The sequence below is a fragment of the Fukomys damarensis genome, unplaced genomic scaffold (assembly GCF_012274545.1).
Source record: "Fukomys damarensis isolate Sample0158 unplaced genomic scaffold, DMR_v1.0_HiC HiC_scaffold_16, whole genome shotgun sequence".
Taxonomy (NCBI): domain Eukaryota; kingdom Metazoa; phylum Chordata; class Mammalia; order Rodentia; family Bathyergidae; genus Fukomys; species Fukomys damarensis.
This window is the reverse complement of record NW_022900928.1, coordinates 19,943,899-19,969,169: the sequence shown is the minus strand read 5'-3', so window position 1 is coordinate 19,969,169 and position 25,271 is coordinate 19,943,899. Positions and strand designations below refer to the sequence as shown.

Here is a 25,271-nt window from a genome sequence, read left to right as displayed (position 1 = left end):
AAAAAAAAAAAAAAAAAAAAAAAAAAAAAAAAGATATATTCTCCAAAGGCTATTCTCCTCCTGTCTGTACAGCTATGCACACATTTTATGTGCACTGGCTGAATACTTACTAAATGCTAGGCGACGTGCTCAGCACCATGGTTCATACCCTCAATAAAATCACATTTTAATAAGCACCAAGCAAACATAATTATGGCATATGATTGGTAAAACAATACTATACCAAATGTTATGCATGTCTGGAGGAGGAACAGACCACATTTCTGGGAAGTCTAAGAAAAAGTTGGCAAAGAAAACTTTTGAGTATGCCTCAAAGAGTTGATTGGGGGTGAGAGGTCAGGGACTAGGGTCAAACAGAAGTACAGACAAGAAGGGGCTGAAGAGCCTGAAAAGAAAGAATAGTATGATAGGGCAGAGATCTAAGCCAACTAGGGAGAAAGATGGGGGATACAGGACAGAGGGTGCTATGATTTGAGGATGTCCCCTACCGGTTCAGATGCTGGAAGCTTGGTCCCCAGTGTGGCAATGCTGAGGTGACAGAATCTTTGAGAGGGAGGCCTAACTGAAAGGTAATCAGGTCATGGGGCATCACCCCCAGAACAGACTGATGCTGGTCTCGTGGAGTGAGTTTCATGATCACAGGTTGTTATAAAGTGAGGCTTCTTTCTGCATGTGGCTGTTTCCTTTTTCCCACTACGCTGTGATGCAGCCAAGGAAACCCTCACTAGAGACCAAAGAGATGGAGCTGCCTGATCCTGTACTTGCAGCTTCCTAAACTGTGAGCTAAACAAACTTATTTTCTTTATAAAGTACCCAGCATTCTATAGCAACACAAAACCACTCCAACTGCAATCTATGGAAGCAAAACTCTCAATTCCCACTCACTGGAGTAGCACAGGGGTCAGAAAATCAGGTGAGAAGATACTATGTAGTAAGTAAACTGAGTTTCGCTCTTCCAATAGGGCTACAACCTTAAGCAAGATTAGCTTCCTCATCAAGATCTGTGTTTCATTTGCTGTTGCCAAGGCCCTTAAATTCCTACACCCTATACTGACCAATGTCCTGGACTTCATGAAGTTCTTGGGTAACCCAAGAACCCCTTCTACCTGCCTCTCAGCCCATCCACCTGCTGACTACAGTCTCTCCTGACAGACGACATTCACATTGGCCCCCCCAGGAATGACTCCGATCCTATCAGATTCTGGTGCCTACACAGCTACAGTGACAGATTTTCTCAGGACACATTCATGCCCTCTGGAATCTGGTATGCAAATATTTCCCTTCCAAACTCTGGGCTAACATGTTCATTTGATCTCTTTCAGTTGTCCTCTCAATCTTCAGATTTTATCCCTAAACTTCATCACTTTAAGGAATCAAAGTACCTTCAGAATTACTATTTCCTAACTTCTCAGGTGAGCTCTCTAATTTTTATCAAGACTTTAAACCTGGTTTCTTGTTGTGGTTCATATACATAATAAACAGTCTAAAAATTCTATTTTACTTTGGATAAAATCAAATCTTTAGATCAATTCGCTTATACAAAATTTCACCCAAAGTCCATTCCTCTACTTAATCTAATCATCCATGGGAAAAAAAATCACATAATAAACAGTACCTTTGAAAGGATGCCTAACGAAATGTAAAAAAAAAAGCGTAACAGGTCTGCTGATGAAGCAAGAGCCAAACAAATACCTGAAAAGACAGCAAGAAGAGAGAAACCTTCCTTTCCAATCCTCCTCTAGTAGCTAGGGTATAGAAAGAATGCAAGGGATTTAAAAATTAAGAGAAGTATAAGTTTAGTAGTTCCTGGGAGTATGAAAACCTCAGTCTCTTTCTTTCTGGGCAGATGGTGCCTACAAGTGCTATCTAAAAGCTCTCTAAGTTCTAGGGAGACACAGGCCAGAGAGGAAGACCAAGAATTCATTGCTTTGGGAAGCCCTGGGTTTAGGAAAGAACAAAAGAAATACAGGAATAACTGAGACATTTCTTTTTAATTCTCCAAGTTTTACTCCTTAGGTCAGAAAAGACACAGAGGAACAGAAGAAATGGCTTATGTTTAGGAAGTATACATATCACCTGAATACAGAAAGGAACAAGGACCCCCTCACTTCTTCTTCTTGACTTTTTTGGGGGGTAGTACTAGCTATCGAAACTAGGGCCTTCACATTGAGCTATATCCCTACCTCTTTTATAATTTTTATTTTGAGGCAAGGTCTTGTTAAATTGCCAAGTTGCCCAGGCTGGGTTCAATTGTGACCTTCCTGACTCAGCCTCCCATAGTGGTAGGATTACAGGCATGTATCACCACAGCTGGCTTTGTTTCCTCTCTAAGGATGCTAGTTTTAGGCATGCAGATTGGCAAGTAAGTAATTGATATCTAGATGGAGAAGAGGAAATACTGTAAACACTTTATATCCAATGTGAGTTTAGCTGAACAAAGCTGCAAGGACATACTGAATACTCCGCCTTCCCACACAGGGCTTCCAATCCCCCTGCCCCCCATTCCTGGCAGCCCAGCTCTGCTCCACGTGGAGTAGCCTTACTTGGTGAGCTCATGGTCTGACAGAAGCTGCTTTAGGTGTCTCGAAAGCAACTTTTTCTCCATGGACAGTCGCACCCATGCTCTGGCCTTGCCCACATCAGTCTTGATTTCCCCAATGTTCTGGATATGCCTGAAAGGAAACCAAAAAAGGGAAGTGCAGTATAGATGGAGATGAGCTCACTATCAATATGTGAACTGTAAAGCCAATGAAGCCTAGTGAGGAAGCCCTATGCCATCCAACGAGAGGCCATCTTCAAATTCTGAGCTTCAGAGTGGCTTTACCATACAAGTTCACCACAATTTGGAGGATAGAGACAATACAGCACTCAAAAACTGCGGGTAACTCTGAGAGCTGGGGCCTTGAGAAACTTTCCTATGCTCCTTCACCTCTTGCTCTCTAAAAATGCCAGGAAACCCAGATATTTGTACAACTTGACAAATCCATCAAGAAGCATGAGAACAATGAGGAGGGCTTCCCGGTAGCTGTGAGGCTATAACAGCCACTGAGATCCTGTTATCTAGAAATGGACAACAGGGCTGGGGATTTAGCTCAGTGGTGCCGCATCCTGCCTCGCAAGCACAGGGACCTGAGTTCGATCCCTGGTACCAAAAAAGAGAATACACATATTTGCTTTTTTCCCAGCCTTTGGAAAAAGCATTCAGCCTTAAAGTGGACAACAAAGTGACAACCGCAAACAGGACTTTAGTGGCTTATTACACGTGAGCCCAGACTGACCTCATATCCTGAATCAAGGAGATCCTCAGGGGAGACATGACTGAGCTGGCATCAGACTTCCTCCGTTCCGAATCAAGAAGTATCCCTAGAACAGCAAAGGTGGTCATATGCAAAGAGATTTGAAGATCCACAGTTAACTACTCAAATCACAAGTTTCCATGAGAAATAGTTGGTTACATTGATAACAACTTAAGCAATCATTTCATAAATGTTTATTAGGTTCTAATTAGAGAGCATATTTTATATTTTATGTACATTATTTTGTTTAATTCTCTGACAATTTATAAGATGGTCAAGGAAGACAGCACACTTTCTCCACTTAACAGAACAGGAACTGAAGTTCAGAGAGGTTAGTAGCTTTGCCGAGGTCACCAACTGGCAAAGTTAGGACTGAGACAGCTCTCCTAGCTCCTAATCTACCGTGAGTTCATAATCTATGGAAGCAGTGATTCTGCTTGGAGCTGCTACTTGTGTCCTAGGCTGGCTCTAAAACTGGCTCCAGAAGAGCCAAGGGAAAATGTGAAGGACCTGGGCCAGAGCACTCAGGCCTCCAGGAGGCTGAGAGGCTGGAACACCTACATGTCCTTCCATCTGACCCACAGTTTACAGTTAGTATTCTCATCACCAAGCTGTTGAGAAGTTGAGGCTACAGTTCATCCCTTGGCAATAACTTCTATAACCTTCTTGAGAAGATTCTGCTCTCACATGTAGAAAACAGACCCTCCCACCCACACACAAAAAAATACTCATTAAGCTGCATAGGGAACTCATGTCCCTTGGTTTTCATCCAATCATCTGCCCAAATCCAGTGCTGAGGTCAACTAGTTCAAGAGCAAAGAGTTCACACCCATTTACTCACTCTAACTTATTACTATTAGGATAAGAATATCCAAGTAAACAAACTCTGGCAAATAAGAGGCAACAAAGAATAGTATGAAAGGGAGATGCAGCCATGAATGAAAAGAGAGAGAAATTGTTGTGGAAGAGACACAATAGGATGGTATAAAGAACAATGAAAGTCAGGCATAGGGGTGCATGCCTATAATCCCAGCTCTCTGGGAGGCTGATACAGCAAGATTTCAAGTTTGAGCCCAGCCTGGGTAATTTAGAAAGACCTGTCTCAAAATACAAAATAAAAAGGGCAGGAATGTAGCTCAGTGTGAAGGCCCTGGGTTTAACGCCAGTAATGAAAAAGGGAAGAAAACAAACACTGAACCAACAATGACAAGGAGACAATGAACCTTGCTACTATAATCTGGCTTCTTCAAATAATTTACTTCATGATCCTATCTAGAACTTAGTTTCTTCTTACAGAATGAAGGGGTTGGACTACATGATCTCTAAAGTCCCTACAAACGGACATTTTTATTAAATTAGAAACAGAAAGACATCATAAAGGATCATTCACACCAGGCCGCCGAGTTCCAAAAGACAATGACTTGACTCAGAAGGTATTATACAGTAATGTCAAAGCTTGTGTCAGAGAAAAACTCTCTCTGAAAACAGGGGCCTCCAAACATAGGACAGAGGTGTCTTAGTAAATCCCAAATTCATTCTGACACTGGCCTTTTGATTATTATTTTTCATCTTGATGACTGAAAGGGTATAAAAGCGCATCACAATAAAAGCAAACTCCAAACCTTTGGAATGCTCTGTGGCTCAGGGAGCTTCAAACAGAAAACATGCCAGAGCAAAGATCTACTGGTCTGGAACAGTCTGCTGCTATAGATGATCACTCCAGCGAGGGATGGGAGAGTGAATTGAGAGACTTCTCTGCAGTGGTGCAGAATCATCTTACCTGAGCTACTGAGGCTTCCTGATGCAAGTTTTCTCTGCCGGTTTTCCTGATAATGTAACAGGTGAGACCACAAGGCTGATTTCCCCTGCAATCAGTGTGAGCGAGAAATAAGTTTGTATTTTAGAGGCCAAAGCTTTCAACATATGGATACTGCTAAAAGTATCTGTATTGTTTCTTGTTTGAATTTCACAGGCACACAATATATACAAATATATACCCTTACTAAAATATAAGAAAAACATAAAAACTGAAAGGAATAGAAAAAGGAATAGTCCTCCACTAAGAATAGTAAAGAGTTGTCCAAGAGGGGTTGGGAAGGGACCAGAAGATAAGAGAAAAAGGCAAATACCCTGTCAATCTCTTAAATGATCTAGTGGTTGAAGGTTGGCCTGGGCACAGCAGGAGGACTTCTGGATAGAAGAGCATATGTATATCCAGTCTATGAGTCTATAAAAGCTTCTGAATTTCCTAAAACATGTAAGGGCATGTCTGCCCTTAGTGTAGACTGGAGAGGCTAATTCATCACTATGATGAGGATTTACTATTAATGGTATAGCTGAGGAAGCCTATTGAAAGGTAGGCTGCTACCTAATGGTAAGGCCAAGATAAACTATAGTCAATATAATAGAAGCTTGCCTTTTAGAAATGTAAGAAGTGCAATTTAAACTACTTGAGACACAAAGTAATTTGTCATTTTGCCAAAGCACAAATCTGAATAACATTTACAAGCTTGACATAAAGGAGCGATTCACCCCTTAGTGAGTGCACCCAGCTGGCCACCTGTGGCCATTAATCATGACTGTCAGCTTGACTGGATTAATAAATGCCTAGCAGGTTGGTAACACACACCCCTGGGGGTGTCTGTGGGGTGTCTCCAGAGATGACAGTGTAGGCCAGCAAACCAAGGCATGAACACCCATCCTGGACATAGGTGGCACCACTCCAATAGGCTTGCACCCTTTTGGGAGGAGGAAAGAGTAAGTTGGGCTAGTCTGAAAAGCTCCATTCTGCTTGAGTGGGTGTGTCCTTGCCACTGCCATTGTCTGTGGGCATCAGGCTTCAGTTTCTTCGGCCTTTCAACATGGACTCACACAAATAGCTCTCCAGATTCCGGACCTTCATTCAATCTTGGACTGGTGCTGCATCCTTGATCCATCTTGTTCTGTGATTCCAGCTTCTTGGACAGAGCAGCTACTAAATCCTCTGGTTCTCCAGTGCAGAGAGACAATGTGGACTCTCTTACCTCTAATCCTGTAAGCCTATCTAATAAGTCCCCTTGCATAAATGGATATATTTTTTCTATTGACTCTGTTCCTGTACAGAACCCTAACCAATATACAATCCCAGCTTTGTCTTTTTTTTTTTAGATAAGGGTTCATGTTGCTCAGGTCGGCCTTGAACTTTTGATCCTCCTGCCTCAGCATCCCAGGAAGCTGGGACTACAGGCATGTGCCACCACACTCAGATGCTTCATCTCTTTCTAATGGTCTTTCCGTATATTATGACTCTTTTTATTTTTTTTAATTGAATTTTATGACTCTTTTTAAATGACAAAAATTTTATTTCAAATTCATGGTAAATATTTTTATGTGGTTAGCCAGGCATGGTGGTGCACGCCTGTAATTCCAGCACTCGGGAGGCTGAGGCAGGAGGAGGATCCCTGTGAGTTCGAGACCAGCCTCGGCTACATCGTGAGTTCCAGGTCAGTCTCAACTACATAGTGAGACCCTGTCTCAAAAAAAAAAAAATATATATATATATACACATATATATATATACATATATATATGTATATATTTTTTAATGTGGTTAATATATTTGGTTTAGAAGTAGGATGTATTACAATCTTATAAAATTAGCCCTGTATTGAATAAAAGTAGTACTAATGACAGATGTTATAATGTCTCAAAGCTTGCTGCTTTTTATTTTGTTTTATAGTATTGAGGATTGACACACTAAGCTACATCCCCAACTCTTATTTTTTTAATCTTTTATCTTGAAATAGGGTTTTGCTAAGTGGCCCAGGCTTAGCTCAAACTTGTGATCCTCCTGCCTCAACCTCCCAGAGTGTTAGGAATACAGGTGTGTGCCTCCATGTCAAACTCATGCTTATAATTAATTAAGCACCATGTCAAATGGTTAAATATAGTGTTTTAATTAATGCTGTCAACAATCCGACAAGGTACTATAGACACTTCTACCCCATTTTCTTAGAAAATTGATGAGTGTGAAAGTTTAAAGCCCTGTGATGAATGTGAAGATTTAAAGTCTTAAGACTTATCTCGTGAGAAAAGCAAAGACCTATTTTGTTTCTAGTCACCAACTTGACTTATTTTGGAAAAAAAGAAGTTCAAACATTTATACTGAGGGGGACCCTCATCCATAAATTAGCAAGTAAGTTTGCCGTATGTTTGGGTTTCCTACAAGATTTATGCAGTTTAAAAACAACTCAAAAAATGCAATAATAATAAATATATATACAAATTAAAATTAGAAAATACTACTTTTATTATCAATATATAAAATATTTGAAAACATAATTTTTTGTTTGTTTGTTTTGTTTGTTTTTTGAGACAGGGTCTCACTTTGTAGTTGAGACTGACCTGGAACTCACTAGGTAGCCCAGGCTGGTCTCAAACTCACAGGGATCCTCCTGCCTCAGCCTCCTGAGTGCTGGGATTATAGGCGTACACCACCACGCCCGGCTGAAAACATAAATTTTTAGACTTTAGTGAAAGGTGTAACTCCATGCACTGATACTAGTGAAGTATATTAATATATGTAGAAGATAATTCAAGATCTTAAAATATTCATGTTTTTTTACTTAATAATTCAGTATCTAGAAATCCATTTACCCATCCATTTACTAAATCCATTTACCATTCATTACAAAGTAGGCTCCTGGAAGGGCAGGGACTCTGTGTTACTTATCTCTGAATCTCTACCACCTAAACAGACTAGGAAGAAAGCTTCAGGGAACTAATGGAACTGTCCGTTCACTGTGACACACATGAAATGAGCAGTTTACCTGAGACTCCTCACATGCAATTACGCTGAAGGGCAAAGCCAGGAGGAGGAAGCCCCTGGCTCACAGCAGTCACAGTGGTGAGGAAAAGAGCAACAGCAAAGTGGCAGAGGTAAGGGCTGCTCTTTGTCCTCATTTGCAGAAGGGTTCCTGGGGACTGCAGGGTTCAATACAGCCTGACTTCCCATTTAGGGGCCTGGCCACACAATATACAGAACCAGATTGTCCGAGAAGATCACAAGCATGAGATGATGAGAAACACTTTTTCATGTAACAGTACCCAAATTACAACAGTTACAAAGCCAGTCTGAAAAGCCAAATCTCACCTCAACCAGACAGAAAAGCATACTAGAGATGAAATCTCATCCCCTTCACTGAAAAAAAGCAACGAAGATAACAGGTTCTTATGAAAACCTGCTGCAGGCAGCCCTGCACACAACCAATCAAAACTACTAAAAAAATACAGAAGGTCATTAGCAAAACCTACTATTTGCGTTCTCTGTTTTCTAAACATATAAGTGTGTTGCTAAGGTGCCCCAGATGGGAGCAGTAAGATCATAGTGATAGTAAATTTGGTCACAACCTGGATCCACAATGGAGAACAAACAACCAGGGCGATACTACTGGACTGGAACAAAACTAAAGAATGTTTTAACAGAAGAAAGGAGATCTACACACAAGCCAGCAAAACAGAGGTGCAAGAACATGGAGGCAGGACCTCACAGAGTCAATCTCTGGCTGAACAAGGGTCCCTGAGGCCATAAAAGCCAGAAAACACAGACCCTCACTGTCCTCTAGGGAAAGTGTCACTGCTTCACATTTGGAGTGATAATCCAGGACTCAACAAAACAGAACCTCATGTAAATTGTTCTGCCCTGGTTTCTCACCAAAGCAGCTGCCTGTCTACCCAAAAAGAGAGATCAACTGAGCAAAAAGAAATTCCCCATGCTGTGAGAATTCTGAAGAATACTGCTACAAACCCTCAGAGGATAGTTTTGAATATGTAATGATATGGTACTATTTTTCAAAATGCAGAACTAAGCCTCACTAATTCCCTAGAGATTTATTTTTATTTTTTTCAGACAGGGTCTTGCTATGTTGCTGAGCTGCTCTCACATTCCTGGGCTCCAGCAATCCTCCTGCCTCAGCCTCTCTAGTGCTGGGATCAGGTAAGTACCACTGTACCTGGCTTAACTCTAAGATTTTTATGATAAATATTAAAAAGTTTTAGGGTCATATATTTTGTCAAAAATCTGAAAGTTCAACTATAGTGCCAATCTTGCTGGATATTAACAAAAATGGTAAAAGGATTATGTATATTCTACTCACTTGTTATAGAGAAAAAGAAATTCTTCAAGTATGACCTAACATAATAAGAGCAGTTGTGTGTAACATACTCATCACATCCCAGGTTCTCATTTTTATTACAACTAGTTATCACACCAGCACTGATAAGATGGCTTTACTAACTACTTATCTTTTAATGTATTTAGAAGACAAGTCTCACAAACTTTAAGACATTTATTTAAAGTCTTCCAGTTGAGCTAGGATTCTAAGCCAAGTCTTTCTGACCCAGCTCAAAGTGCATTACACTGTATCATACTATAAGTAGGACTCAAAATTTTAGAGATTCAATATATAATTTTTAACATTTTAAGAACTCCATAATCACAGTCTTTTAATGATAATGAAAGGTGTGAAACAGCCCAAACAACTAATAATAAAGGACTGATTAAAGTGTGACCTCTATATAACATAGTAATTAAAATCAAAATTTTAGAAAAAAAAACCACAAATATTTACAGAGAAATTTCCAGACACTGTATTTTCCCAAAAAATAAGACCTAACCAGAAAATACGCCCCTGCATGATTTTTGGGGGGATGCTCACAATGCAAGCCCTACTCCAAAAGTAAGACCCAGTTAAGATAGCCAGATGAATATAATTAGTATGACCACTGCAACATGCAACAGATATACTGAATTATAAAATATTAATATGTAATTAAATATAAATATTGTTGAAATTAATAAATGATACATAAATTATAATTAATTAAGTATTTGGAAATACACAAGCAGGCACCTTTGGATGAGAGGTAAATGCCTATACAAAAAGATTAACTCGAGACTTACTGCCGAGTGACCAACAGAAGTAGACACAACCCACAAATAATATGCGCATTTGACAATACATGGATGTGGCTGGGTCTAATATGGATTCTGATAATTCACTGTGTGTTGTAGCAGAGAACGTAATGCAAAATAAAGAAATATTTTCTAAGTTTTGGTGCCTACAATTTTTCATTACTTTTGTGATGGACCTTCATTCTTAACTTGTCATCATTTTTGTTAGCTCTCTTGTCTCTTAAATCTTCAAGTAGCTGGTGATTTAGCTCAGTGGTGCCACCACCTGCCTCATAAGCATATGGTCCTGAGTTCGATCTCCAGTATCAAAAACAAACAAAAAACCTAAGTCTTCAATCAATACCTTTTCCCCCCAGTACTGGGGATCAAACTCAGGACCTTGCGCTGGCCAAGCATGCACAGTGCCACTGAGCTAGATCCTTGACCCTTCAATTAATACTTGATTTGACAGAAACTTTGTGAAGCCTGGCCTCAAAGAGGTTGTGACTTGGGTGAAGAATTAATGGGATAAAATCACTGATGGCTGTGTTTCCAATGCACTATATGAGCAGCTACATGGACAAGAAGTGCTCATTTAAGGAGAGCACTACTGCTAGACATGAGAGATTGGGGCCAGTGGTTCTATAGAAAATGTAGTCATAAAAAATTCACGCTGAAATTCAGGGTTTGGAGAATTATGGAGATGTTCCAGAAGATGACACAACTATATTTGAATAAATGTAGATTGTTGTACATGAATAAATCTAGATTGTTATATGTGGAGAAAAAAAAAATATCTCCTGAAAATAAGCCCTCTGTGTCTTTTGGAGCAAAAACTAATACAAGATCTGATCTTGTTTCAGGGAAATATGGTAGTAGGCTCTGGGCTTGGAGCAGTGATGGTGGAACTTTTAGATTTCAGTAATATAGACAGTCCACTGCAGCAGGTTCACCACACTAGCTTAGGACTTTACACTAATTATCTTATCTAATCCCTTAAAATGGACTTAAGAGAGACTACATTGTTTAGTTTAGAGACTACCTTGTTTAGTCTCATTAAAGTTATTATGTGGGAATTATATTTAAAAACCAGGCCTACTTGATTTATTGTCTAAACTCTTAAACACTACACCATCACCTAAAAACTTGGTTAAGACACAGAAAAGAGGTGTTAAAAAAGCAAGTTACAAAATGTTAACTACAGTACAATCCTGTTTGTTTTTTTTTAAAAAAACAACAGCTTAACAAGAACCAAGATATATCATGTAAAGGTACAAGATACCAATGATAAATGTAACTGTATTGTTTGCTTTACATGTACTAATAAACAATGGGGAAAAAAACAGCTTTACTGAGATGTAAGTCACATTACTATAAAACTTATTTCTTAAAATGTAGCATTTTATGTATCCACCCCACAAGTTCTGATTTTTAGTATATTATCAGGGATAACCATTACCACTATCTAATATTAGAGCATTTTCACCACCCTCTAAAGAAATCCCACACACATTTGCACTCACTACCAATCTTCCCTTACTCTAAGCCTCTAGTGATCTCTAGTCTACTTTCCATCATGAATTTGCCTATTCTGGACACTGTATTTAAATGAGAAGATTATAAATCCAGGTGCGGTGGCACATACACTTGGAAGGCTGAGGCAGGAGGATTGCCAAGAGTTTAAGGCCAGCCTGAACTACACAGCAAGACCCCTTCTCCAAATAAAGGAGGGAGGGAGGGAAATTTTCTGGGTCTTAAGTGGTAAAAATCAAACACTTCTTAAGGACTTCTCTCAAATCTTTAGATAGATAAACCACCTTCTTACCAAAAAAATAAAACAAAACAAAACAAAACAAAAATGTCAGTGACAGACCTTTCTCCATGTACAATTAGTGAAGGGTGCGAGTACCTCCCAAGCTCCAGTTTCACTGTTCTATCTTCAGACAAGGGCAAATTGCCAAAGTAAGGCTAATTTTTAATTGTACTTGCAGGAAGGAAGACATCATTTTCAAAATCTGACAAATACAGATCTATGAAGCTTTTTTTCTTGGAGACAGGGTCTCACTATGTAGTTGAGACTGACCTGGAACTCACTATATAGCCCAGGCTGGTCTCAAACTCACAGCAATCCTCCTGCCTCAGCCTCCCGAGTGCTGGGATTACAGGCGTGCACCACCACGCCCAGCTATGAAGCTTATTTTTAAGAAAAATCATTTGGATCACATTTGTTTGTTCAGTGACTTCAAGTCTCATTCTATGAGCACTGCAGACATTCTTCAAAGCCAGGCAACTGAAGAAAGAGTACAGGGTGTGATCCATGAAACCAAGAAGGAGTTAGCTCAACAAGAAAAGGCCAGACATCCATTACCTGTTTCACTTGAAGCCCATGACTCCAGATCCTTTCTAGGAGGTCACAGAGGCTGGCGATCAAAGTGTTCTCTTCCACACCAGTGATGTTCACTTCCCCATGCCCTAGTTCCACAGCCTCACGGCCCATCTTCTCCACCAGCATCCTCTTGGTCTAGGAATGAGTCAGTAGGACAGATAACCACAGTGAGTGGGACCACATGCAATGCAAGTGCAGTGGCAGCCTGCATGGCACACCTGCTAGGCTGGGAGACACAAGATGAATAAGCCACAGGGACAGAGGACTTTGCACCCAAGTAGATCACGTTCTGGGAAGTGCATGCTTTTAAAGGTTAGTTAAGAAGGAGGTGAGAACACACCAATCATCATTTGACCCTTGGCAAATGATTTCATCACAAGGGATTCAGATTTTACATTTACGAGATCAACGATTTTAATAAAAACCTTTGATGGTGCTCTTCTCTGACATCCTCTGATTATCACTATTTAAACAACCTTACTAAATAAACCTTCAAGAATACATATATGATCTACAAATATATCTGAAATAATTGCCAAAAAAGTCAAGGGTAATTTACTTTTAGATAAAAATCTTCCAATACTTATGTAAAAACTTAATAAAAAGAACACTAGCTGTATATTAAATTTGTGTCACTGTTTCTATTTAATATTTGTCAGGCATTGCACTAGGCATTACATTATCTCATTTAAGACTCCTAACAATCCTAAAAGATAACTACTGTCATTTTCAATTTACTGATGAGAAAATTAGGGTCAAAAAAAATCTAAGTTTAAATTGTCCAAAAATCATACACCAAAAGAACAGCAGATCTGACTTCAAATCCAAATCTGCCTGAATCTGAGTTCAAGTTCGTAAGTACAATTTAGTTATACATAAAGCTGTGAGATATAAAAATCTAAAAAGCAAGGAGAAAAATCACCCCTGAAACTAGCTTGAAGAAGCAATGATTCTTAATATTTTGACATATGTCTTTCCAGTGTTACTGTGAATATATATTATATAAAATATATATACATATTATATATATACACACACATTTATATATATATATATTATATATATATTGTATGTACACTCAGGTTAAGAAATAAAACACTGTCTATACCTCTGAGGAACCCTGTGCAACCCCTTTAAATCACCTTCCCATTTTGTTTTTGTTTTCGATACTGGGGATTGAATTTGAGACCCTGCGCTTATGAGGCAGGCGGCAGAACCACTGAGGTAATCCCCAGCCCTACCTTCCCATTTTAAAAGTGACAACTTATACAATGAAATTACAGAAAAGCAAGGTAATAATTACCACTTATATTTGTATCCCTAGACAGTTTTAGTTTTGCTTGTGTATTTTCTTTTGTGATTTACTTTTCACCCAATTGTATTGTTTACAAAATTTACCCAAATAAATGGGTATAACTGTTGTACCGTTCCACTGCCATATAGCATTGCATCGAATGAATAAACCACAATTTATTAATTCTTTTACTGATTAGCCTTTGATTTTTTTCCAGTTTAGGAAACAAACTACTATTATAAAGAATGTTTCTCTGAATATCTTGCATATATCTCCTGGGACACACTGCAAAAGTTCCTTTAGGGGATGTATCTAGCAGAAGAATTCCTAGATAATTTCTAGAAGAATTCCTAGATAATGTCTGTTGTCTTCCAGTGATTATATCAATTTTCACTTCCAACACTATAAACCCTTCTGCTGTTCCACATGGTGGTGTTAGACTGCATACTGTATTTCTTCAACTCTAAGATGCACGTTTCCCCACAGAAACATGTCTGAAAATATTCTTTCACAGGTACTATTTAGGCAGGCAGTGGAGACAGGAAGCCGTCACTGCCTGAGCATGAAGGTCAGACAATAAAAGAGCATTCTTTCAAGAAATGTAAGGCTGGATATGGTAATGTACACCTATAATTCCAGCATTCAGGAGGCTGAGGCAGGAGGATCACCGTAAGTTCAAGGCCAGCGTGGACCACATGGTAAGTTCAGGACAGCCTGAACTACAGAGTGAAATCCTGTCTCAAAAAGGAAAAAAAAAAATGTAACATCCCCAGTATTCTTGACAGCAGGGGAGACAACACAGTATAGAAAATCACAGATATCAAGGACTCTGAGTAGACTGAAAAAGTCTTAAAATATGGATCCTGACATAATAATTTAACAGTAAAAATTTCTTCTACAAGAAAAAGCACATTTTATTTCCTCCTACAAATGAGTACCACTTCATGTTATAAGGGGGTACCACCTACAAACTGAAAAAAAAAACAGGAAAAACCTTTTTGCTTCATTAAGAAACTGGATGTAATAGAGACCAAGTTTGCTGACTTGCCCTAAAAATAATACTATGACTCAGTTGACTCTTTTTATTTATCTTATTTATAAAAAATTAAATTTATAAATTAAATTATGAATGACTGTCTTTGTAAAGAGAGAAAAAAACATCCAAACAACCTAAGATTCAACTGCATAACATTTTTTTTTTCTTGGTACCGAGGATCAAACTCAGGACCTTGTGCTTACAAGGCAGGTGCAGCACCTCTGAGCTAAATTCCCAGCGCTGACACAGCAGGCACTCAATAAATACCTGCTCCTAGACATAAGGGATCACTGCCCTCAGATTAAAACAGAGAGGCAAAAATTTTGTAATGTGAGACTAAATCTGTTGAAGTCAGTGAAGATTACTCTGCTGAAGTAAAGTTGGAACGGACGCTATTCTGATTTCATGTTATACAAGATGTCTAAATTTTAAAACTGTTTTAAAGAAAATATGTTTATAGAAGAAGGCAAAGCATGCTTCCTCTCAATTGCCGGTACATGTTATTTAAAACAAATATAGCTAATTCCAGATTAATATGATTTTAAAATCAATACTATCCTATTTCCAGTACTTTCTAAATCAAGAGGGAGTGGTAAGAGCCTAGCAATGGTCTCCCTGCTGCTGCCCAGGCAAACAGCACACATGCGGCACCATCCACAACTTACCTTGTTGCGGCATTCCTTCAGCAGGCCCTCGACAAACTTCCAGTTGGTCTGAGCAATAACTGACGGAGAGAGGTTGGACAGTTTGGGCTGGCGGATGGTGCTGCCCATATTCCTGGCTTCCTGGATGTACTTCTACATCAAACAAAAATCAAAGACCCTTATTGTCCTTGCACACAAACCAGGGGCAAATAGTACTGATGGGTCCCTGAAGAGGGCACTATCACACCATCTCTTACCTGCCTTTTCTGGGCTCAGAGAAAGCTGGGAGCCAAAAGTTTAAAATGTAATTCCTGAACCAAAGGGAAAAACAGGTAATATGATTTGTTTTTGCTAATGTAAAGCACTCCATGAATACTATAATTACCTTTTACTTAAAGATACAAGAAGCAAGGCTAGAAATGTAGCTCAATTGCAGAGCAACCACAAGGCCCTGGGTTTGATCCTCGGTACCGCAAAAAAAAAAAAAAAGGATACATGATTATAATATGTATGCACCTGGGCCAGGGATTTAGCTCAGTGGTGCCGCTGGCTGCCCCACAAGTGTAAGGTCCCAAGTTCTATCCCCAGTACCAAAAAAAAAAAGGTATGCATCCATGCATAGCTTAGTGTGTAAATTTAATCAAATTACTATTGAGGAAATTTTCTCCACCAAGTTGAGAGGGATTAACCTCTTCTGCCCATATCAAAGATACCTATTCTAACCTTGCTAAATTATGACCTGAGAAAATAAGACCACATAATCAAAATGACTGCAATATGCTGATTTTGTTTGTTTAACTGACAGCAACACAATTAACTACAAACTGACATCCCACTATCTTACATTCATAACCAACATTTTTACCTTGTACTTTTCCCCAACACATATTTATTCTAACTGCACAACTCTGCCCATTCTATATTCTGACTTCTTAATCTGCCCCTCCTACCAACTCCCAAGGTGAGGGTTCAGTTCCGAGCACTTGGACCACTGCTACCTGCCTAACTTGCCTGCTATTCCTCCCTCCTCCAAAATACTCTGTTCTCCGCCTGATTGTACGAGACACACCATGCTTTCCTTTTCCTCTACTTGCCATTCCTCTACTTGAGTTACTCTTCTTTCTCTCTGATGATCCCATCATCCTGGAAGGATTAACACGTTCACAACAGGGCCATGATTTGTGGCCCTGAACCACCAAGGGTACACGCATAAACGTCCTGGGCAGATAGGCCAGATGTGCACACACCTCCAGCAGCTCAAGCCGGCAGGAACACAGACACAGGAAATAAATGCTGGTTCCTCCTCCACGTAGTTCTGTTTGTTGATTACCCAAGTAGAACTGATCTCTGCTTTCCCTCACCAGTGATCCTATAAGAGTTTGTGCCTCATATCATCACTTCAGGATTCTCCCACTAAAATTATTTGTGTATCTGACTTTGCCCCCTTAATAAACTGGTATTCCCTGAGACAAGGCTACCTCCTTGTCATCTTTATATTTCAAAGTGCTGACCTCTGTGATTTTGACCAAGAAAGTGGGCTCAATAAACACTACTGAAAACAGTAATAGAGAGATGAGGTGAAAGACACAGGGGAAAATTTTAAAACAGCAGTGCCGGGCATGATGGTAAATGCCCATAATCCCCGTACTTGGGAGGCTGAGGCAGGAGGATTGCCACAAGTTCAAAGCCAGCCTGAACTACAGAGTGAGACTTTGTCTCAAAATAAAATAAAACAAAGTAAAATAATAAACACACCAGTACCAACACCCTTTATGTCACTGTCACAAAAAGTCTAAGTGCAAATGAATCTTGTAATCGCAGTTAAAAATTCATAACCAGTGCCAGGATGTAGCTCAGCAGTACAGTGCCTGCGTGGAAAGCTTGAAGTCTTGAGTTCAATCCTCAGTACCAAAAAAACACAAAAATTCATAATAAGACAGGTGTGGTGGCACATACCTGTAATCCTCGCTATTTAGGAGGCTGAGACAGGAGGATTCCAACTCCAAGCCCTTGCTAAGTTGGGCAACTTAGCAAGATCCTGTCTTTAAAATTAAAGAAATAAAAAGGGGCAAGGAAGGGATAAGCTCAGTGAGAAGACTGTGGGTTTAATTCCTAGTTCCATGCAAAAATAAAAATAAAATAATTCATAGCCATACCTTACAGTTTTAATTTATTCCTTTAAAAATAACAATAGCAAAACAGGTTCTTTTCTTACTCACTGAGGTGACAGACACATGAAAACAGTGTGATTTACTGGGGTTGAAAATCACAGGGTCTTTTCACCAATGGAAAAGTTCCAGAAATAGGCTTCTTCTTTCTTTCTTTCTTTCTTTCTTTATTTTTTTTTTTCTGGTTTTTTTGCCCCCTTTGGTACCAAGGATTGAACTCAGGACCTTGTGCTTGCCAAGCAGGCGCTGTGCTGCTGAGCTACACCCCTGGGCCCCTGAAATAGGCTTTTAAAGGTAAAGGTGTTTTCTCACAACTACTCCACATCTACATAAGGAACTGTCTCCAACCTGCAATTCAGAACTAGAAACATTACCACAGAAAGAAGCTACAGTACAGCAGAATATCTCAGCTTACAATCAATGAGAATTCAGTAATAAATTCAAGAATTCTCAATCCCCAAACATTTGATAATGTCTTTCCTTCTTGTCTAAGGGAAAAAAAAACTTTATAAGATTGCTTGTTTTAAATTACGATACAGAAAAAAGTCCCACTTTCCCAGATTCAGATATTCACAGCTTTAACCCAAGTTCACTCATCCTCCTTTTCACTCTAACAAAATTAACTCCTATCTTATCACAAAAACAAAAAAAAAGCCAGCCAGTGTGGTGGTACACATCTGTCATCTCAGCACCTGGGACTCTGAGGAAGGATGACTGGACACAAGTTCAAGTCCTACATGGGTAACTTAGTGAGACTCTGTCTCCAAATAATAAAAATAAAAAGGCTTGGGTGAAGGTCAGGTGAGGGTCCTGAGTTCAATCTGCAGTACTGCAAAATTAGACAAATAAACAGCAACAACAAAACCTTACTGATTTGAAAAGAAGTCTCATCTTCTGAGGTTTTTCATTGCACCTGCGAGGTAATGAATGGGTAAGTATGGAGAGGAGCTCTATGGTCAGTGGCTCACTGTCACCTGTTAAACACCCTACATTCTGAATTGTCACAACCTAAAACCAGTGTCACGTATTAAGACCGAGGCCTACTACTGACCCTTCGTTATGGAGAGAGGTCATTGCTAGGACACATAACTCAGACCAGAGACCAAGGAAAGGGAAGGTAGGTGCAGCATGTTAAAAGGATCACTTCTTGTCATTCTTAAAGTTTCTTACCTCCCTCTGGTCATTATCTAAACGCAGGTGTTCAGTATGCTGCTTCTGCCGGTCTTTCCGCCTCCATTGGGCAGGGGCATTCCTTTTTGTCCACCTGAAAGAATCAAAACAGGCAATTAAGAACATCCTACTGCTGGGCTAGGTGGTGCCTGCTTATAACCCTAGAACTTGGGAGGCTCACAAATTCAGGCCCTGCCTCACAACTTAAGAAATCCTATCTCAAAATAAAACATAAAAAGGGTGGGGCTATAGCTTAGTGCAAAGGCTCTAAATTCATTCCCCAGGACCGGGGAGAGGAGGAGTAAGGTCAACTAACAGGAGAAAACTCAAATGACTAGGGGGCTAAAACTGAACACAGGAAACCACCAAGTCACCAGTAACAGTTCAGAAACATTGAAGAAGTATAGCTTAACAAGCAGGGCCTTGGGCCAGGGGTTGGCTCAGTGGTTCTGCTGCCTGCGTACAAGTGAAGGGCCTCCTGAGTTCAATCCCAGGTACCAAAAAAAAGCAGGGCCTTAACAGAAGAGACAGACAGATCTCTCCAAGGGACACAGATATATCTGTCTTGAAACAACTCTAAAACTTCACATGCAGGCTTGAAACTATACTCATTCAGCTCTCCCTGGGCTTTGATATACTCATCTCTAAAAGTAACTAAAGAAGAGCAATCCAGCTAAATTACCTACTTTCAATACAGGATCCAATTATTCCAGCCACTATTTACTCAACAAGGCTGGCCAGCTGTTGTATGAGATCCAGGCACAGGATGATTTGAACCCATACCCAGCCAGGCTTTTTGCAGGTCCTAAGTATGTACACCAATCAGTTTGCACAATGGAGACAGTAACTGACCAATACCCTGTCACCTATTTTCTCATTCAAACAAGTAAAAACCCTGTATAACCTGGGTCTTCTCCATATTTACTTTAGAAAATTCTGAGGTCTTTTGGGGACACCACCTCCAACTCAAAAACTGAATGACCCTCATGGGTGTGGCCTGGAACTGGAGAGGTAGTCTCTGAGGTTGACTCACTTGTTGCTGGCTGGCCCAGTAGAAAGTACATCAGATTGGAGCTTAGGGAAAAAGCCCGGCTCATACTTCCCTTGTCCTATCTTCATGTCAAGTAAATGCGGGTGAATTGCGGTATGGTCAATTTTTGCCAGGCGTAGCTCAATTGCTTTCTCTGGATGAGAATTAAAAAAAAAAATCTAAGTCAATTTTTTTTTTTACTTCAGGCTAAGATGGAGTAAGAGAGACTGATTTTTACCCTCCTACCTGAAATAACAGGAATAAAAATTTAAAACAGGCAAAGTACATAAAACAATGAATTTAAACACATTGAACATCACATAACGAAAGACAGTCCATGGGAATCAAGAAACAGATGAGGTAGTTACTATAATTGCCTCAGCTAACTGCCTTGACAATTTCCAAGCCTGAGACACAGGGAGGGGAAAATTAGGTAGAATATAGTAGACTCCCTCAGTTAAGAGAAAAAGTAAAAGATCAGAGAGGGCCCAGGATTTACCTCAGTGGTACTGCTGCCTGCCTCACAAGCACAAGGACCTGAACTCTAATCTTCAGTACCAAAAAAAAAGCTCAGAGAGAATAAGGTAACTAGAAGTAACAAGAAATGGTACTAGAAGCCATAATCCCAGCACTTGTAAGGTTGAGGCAAGAGGATTACCATGAGTTCGAGGCCAGTCTAGACTGCATAGTGAGGTCAACACCAGCCTAGACTATACAAGATCCTGTCTCAAAAAAAGAAAAAAGAAATGACAGAGAGGAGAGAAAACCCAGTAAAAGTCCTGTAAAAATCACTCAATCATGTGTGTAGTGCACAATTTTTACACTTGATCTTAGCCAAAAGGCCTAAAAGCGAGTGCAGTACACAATTTTTAATATTCATATGTTCCAGCACAATGCTGTATTAGGTGAAAGAAAATGAGTAAACATAGTCTCTGCATTTAAATTCCCTAATGATGATAACTCAAAAGAATAGGGATAAGGGCCGGGGATTTAGCTCAGTGGTGCTGCCACCCGACTCACAAGCACAAGGTTTTGAGTTCAATCCCGGTACCAAAAAAAAAAAAAAAAGAATAGGGATGATTGAGAGGAGGCAAGAATAAAGAAGATGGGAGTGCAGAGAAGAATCAACTGCTCAACCTGCGGCACCAGAGAAAGCTTCACAGGAGAGAAGACATATTGGCTAGGTTTTTGGGTTTTTTTTGACAAACATTAACTTCTTACTCATATTGCATTTACCCCTTCTTTCTTGATTACAGAACTCATGTGTTATTCAGGGTAGCATTTGCCCCAGCTCATTGTTCACTTTCACAAACTCTCTTGGACTTTAAAGGTGGTCATATAATAGGATTCTGGCCTATGAGACAATGGAAGTCGTTGGGACTCTCTGGGAAAATGTTCATTTTCTGGAAAAGGGAAAAATACAGTTGGCATCAACTTTCCCCTCTCCTTGTCTTAAATGTGGATATAAAAAGCCTCTTATAACCAGGAAGCAACAGCATCAATATAAAAATCAACATGTTAAGGAGAGCTGAACAGAGAGAGAATCTCAGTTCCAGTTACACTATTGAGGCTGAGCAAATACCAGCAACCAACCAACCAACTCTGCCTTCCACCCCTCCTCACGTCTGTCTAAGCAGACTGATGATTAGGTTCTATGTTACACAGCACGATTCCTAACGCAATGTTAAAGGGTAAAGATTGTCAGGCAAGAGCAGCAGCAAGACAAGACAATGCAGGAAGGGTAACACGCAAAAGCAGACACAGAGTAAGACGAAAGTGTGTTTTAGAGATAGGGACTTGTTAGTGGCAGCCCGAGAGACTAAAATGCACCACTCGAAGGAGGCTTTACCTGCTTCGTCTACAGTGGTACACTTCTGGTACATGGAGGTGCGGAGAGTAGGCGTCCGAACATTCAACAGTCTGATCTTGTCTACTCGGGAATCAAATACCCGGAGTACAGGGTCTTTATCATCATCGTCATGGCACATGATTTTGTTATCAATGAAAGAAGCAAACATCTGGGTCTCCAGAAATCTTGAGAGGAAGGGCAGGTAGGGCTCAGGCTGATCTGACAGAAAAGATGCCTGGTAGAAGCAAAAGGAAAAAGGTCACTGATGAGGAAGAGAATGTCAGCACTGATCCTCACAGTGAATATGCTCGAAGGATGTAGTAAATTAACTCTCTTCTGTAGTGCCTTAGGTCTTTATGAAAAGGAATCTACAAAATCTCTTTTTGTTTTTATTTTGTTTTTTGTTTTGAGGCAGGGTCTCATTAAATTGCCCAGGCTGGGATTGAATTTGTCCTGCCTCAGCCTCCCAGAGTACTAAGATTATACTCCTGTACTGCCACACTCAGCTTCTTTCTTTTCTTCCCCCACCCCCTTTGCCATGCTGAAGATTGAACCCAGGGCCCTGCATATGCTAGGCAAGTGCTGTACCACTGAGCTGTATCTCTATCCCTTGTATTCCCAACCCCCCCGCCATACTGGGGATTGAACTCAAGACCTTGTGCTTGCCAGGCAGGTGTGACACCACTGAGTTAAATTCCTGGCCCTCTAGCCCTTGATTTTAAAACAGGATCTTAATAAGTTGCCCAGGCTGGCCTTCAACTTGTTATCCTCCTGCCTCAGCTTCCTGGGTAACTGGGATTGTAGGTATGCACTACTACCCGCAACCATACACATTCATATACCTAGCACACAACAGATGGCGACAGAAGGATTGCAAGCTCAAGGCCAGCTTGGGATACAGAGCTAGTTGAAAGCCAATTTGGGTTACCCAGTAAAACCCTAACTCAAAACAAACAAAAATTCACATAAATTCAAGCGTTAAAACTTTCACACTGGCATCCCAGCTGATATCCCAGCTGAAGCAGGAAGATCACCATAAGTTCAAGGCCAGCCAGTGAGTTCAGGGCCAGCCTGAACTATAAAGTGAGACCTTGTCTTAAAAAAAAACATTCAAAATGGTGTAAACTTAGGTAATCTTTTTGGGCAACTCATCAATTCTGATGTTTGATCTACATGTACACTTTGCCTTGAGATTTCTAGCTGGGTGTAGTGACACACACCTATAACCCCAGAATTGCAAACTCAAGCCCAGCCTGGGCAACCCTGTCTCAAAATTAAAAATAAAAAATGTGAAGGCTCTGGGTTCAACCCCCATTAAAGCGGGGAATAAGTCCTTTTGCCCCAGTGCTGTAAGGGAAGGAAAGAAGGAGGCAGGAAAGGAAAAAGGGATCCTTCAGCTGGAAGTAAATCACCTTATAATACCAATGAGGACAACTGTTCTTATGCAACAAGAACGTCTACTCTGACAACATCTGAAGACCATGAAACTAGTTCCAGTAATAGGAAAGAAAAACTAATTTTCAATACTTCTTTAAGATATAACTAAAGTTCTCATTCTTTACCACCTCCCAAACAGGATTATACTCACTTTATCAAAGTTTTGCATCTGCTCCCTGTTGGTGAACCAAGATTCCTTATCCTGGCTGGGTTGAATGACAAACACTTCATAATCTGCAAACATCTGAGTAAAACGATTTGCAAAAACTTCCCGGATCTGAATGTTTAGCTGGTAAATCCTGAGTTCTTCTTCATCGCACTGAACTTTGAGATCTTTATTGCTACTGGGGTCTTCACGCACTTCCAACTACAAAAAAGAAACAATGGCTGAGAAAACAGATACTTTACCTTTTATCAAAAGAAATACACATATGGTATCTATAACCACAGCACTCAGAGGCTCAGGGAAGAGGATCTTGAGTTTGAGGCTAGTATGGACTACACAGTGAGACCCATCTCAAAACGAAGAAATTCGACTCATCTCAAAAACAAAGGTAACTCATCTGATTCTTTTTTCCAGTAGTCTTTTATTTAGCAACAAATGGTGAAAACAAAAGAGGGGAAAACTGGAAGAAAAATAAAAGAGAGCAAGAGCAAGATTCTAATGTGGAGGAAAGATAAAGAGTTTCACTTAAAGGTGTTCAGCAACTCAATCAAAGTATAAATAAGAACACTGTAGGCAAAAAGAAATCAGCCACTGAGGAGAAAGTGCTAATTATCTCAAGGCTCAAGGAGAAAGAGGGATTCTAGAAAGTCAATAAATAAATATTACCGGCTCTCTTATCTCTTTGATTTTGTGCCTTCCTATATCACTTTCCTTATCGTTCAAAGGATTTTCCTTTTTAAAAAAACAACCTTTAAATCTTCCTAAACTTTTTTCTGTCCTTTAAGTGGCTATGATTTTTTTAAAGTATCTGTTGTGTTGACTAAGTGAAGCAGAAAAATGAAATCTTTCACACTTCACTAAAAAAAAGTCCAAAAACATTGATACAGGGCCGGGGATTTAGCTCACTGGTGCCACTGCCTGCCTCACAAGCACAAGGACCCAAGTTCAAAGGACCTGGTACAAAAAAAAATTTTTTTGATACATTGACCAATTTGTTTACATGTAATTCACAAAAGTAATTTAACAATGATATGAGAATGGGGAGGGTAAAGAGTTGGGCAAATAAGTATAAAGCTCAGTTCCAAAGTCCAAAAAGGGAAACCCATCCAAGAATGGTGTCACATGCCTAGGATCCCAGCACTCTGGGAGGCTGAGGCAAGAGGATCACAAGGTGGAGCCCAGTCTGCGCAACTTAGCTACTTCGCAAGACCTTGTCTCAAAATAAAAATAAAAAGGGGCTGGGAGATAACTCCATGTGAAAGCCCATGGTTCATTCCCCAGTATGAACAAATGAATGAACGAAAGATGGACAGAGGGAAGGAGAAGGGAAAGAGAAAAGAAAACAGTGGAGGGCAGGGGATTGAAGAGGAGGCAAGGGGAGCGTCGCATCAAGTACAGTGTCTTCCATATAACAGCACCGGACTAGAATTCAAGAAGACCAGTTCTAGTCTCGCTCAGCTCAACTTCTTGCTGGGCCACTGAATCCTAGGGAGAACACTGAGGCTCTCTGCGCTATACAACAGTTAATAGCTGCTCTATGGGTTGCTATGAAACTCACAGGAAAATGGATCTGGAAAAGGTCTGAACAAAAGATCACCACCACCATCATCATCATCCCTCGAAGTCATTTGTTTACACACAGAATGGCTTACAGGCTCTCCTTGACATGCATGTGAGAAGCTACCCACATTTAGATTCAAGCAGCATTTGCAAGTATAACATCTGCCAAGCCAGGCATGGTGGCGCACACCTGTAATCCCAGCACTTGGGAGGCTGAGGCAGGAGGATCACTGTGAGTTCGAGACCAGCCTGGGCTACATAGTGAGTTCCAGGTCAGTCTCAACTACATAGTGAGACCCTGCCT

At 40.1% G+C, this 25,271-nt stretch overlaps 1 protein-coding gene across 1 annotated transcript in view; it reads right to left on the bottom strand.

Moving 5' to 3' along the window:
• Dennd5a (DENN domain containing 5A) overlaps positions 1–25,271 on the bottom strand; it is a gene marked incomplete at its 5' end in the record, with an annotated part of 93,359 nt that overhangs the window by 10,501 nt on the left and 57,587 nt on the right. Inside the window, 9 exons of the mRNA XM_010615382.1 lie at positions 2,544–2,672; positions 3,279–3,363; positions 5,077–5,161; positions 12,596–12,748; positions 15,609–15,740; positions 18,926–19,019; positions 19,959–20,109; positions 21,805–22,039; positions 23,393–23,608. Coding sequence (XP_010613684.1) covers positions 2,544–2,672; positions 3,279–3,363; positions 5,077–5,161; positions 12,596–12,748; positions 15,609–15,740; positions 18,926–19,019; positions 19,959–20,109; positions 21,805–22,039; positions 23,393–23,608 — 1,280 coding nt within the window. The remainder of the gene's footprint in view (positions 1–2,543; positions 2,673–3,278; positions 3,364–5,076; positions 5,162–12,595; positions 12,749–15,608; positions 15,741–18,925; positions 19,020–19,958; positions 20,110–21,804; positions 22,040–23,392; positions 23,609–25,271) is intronic.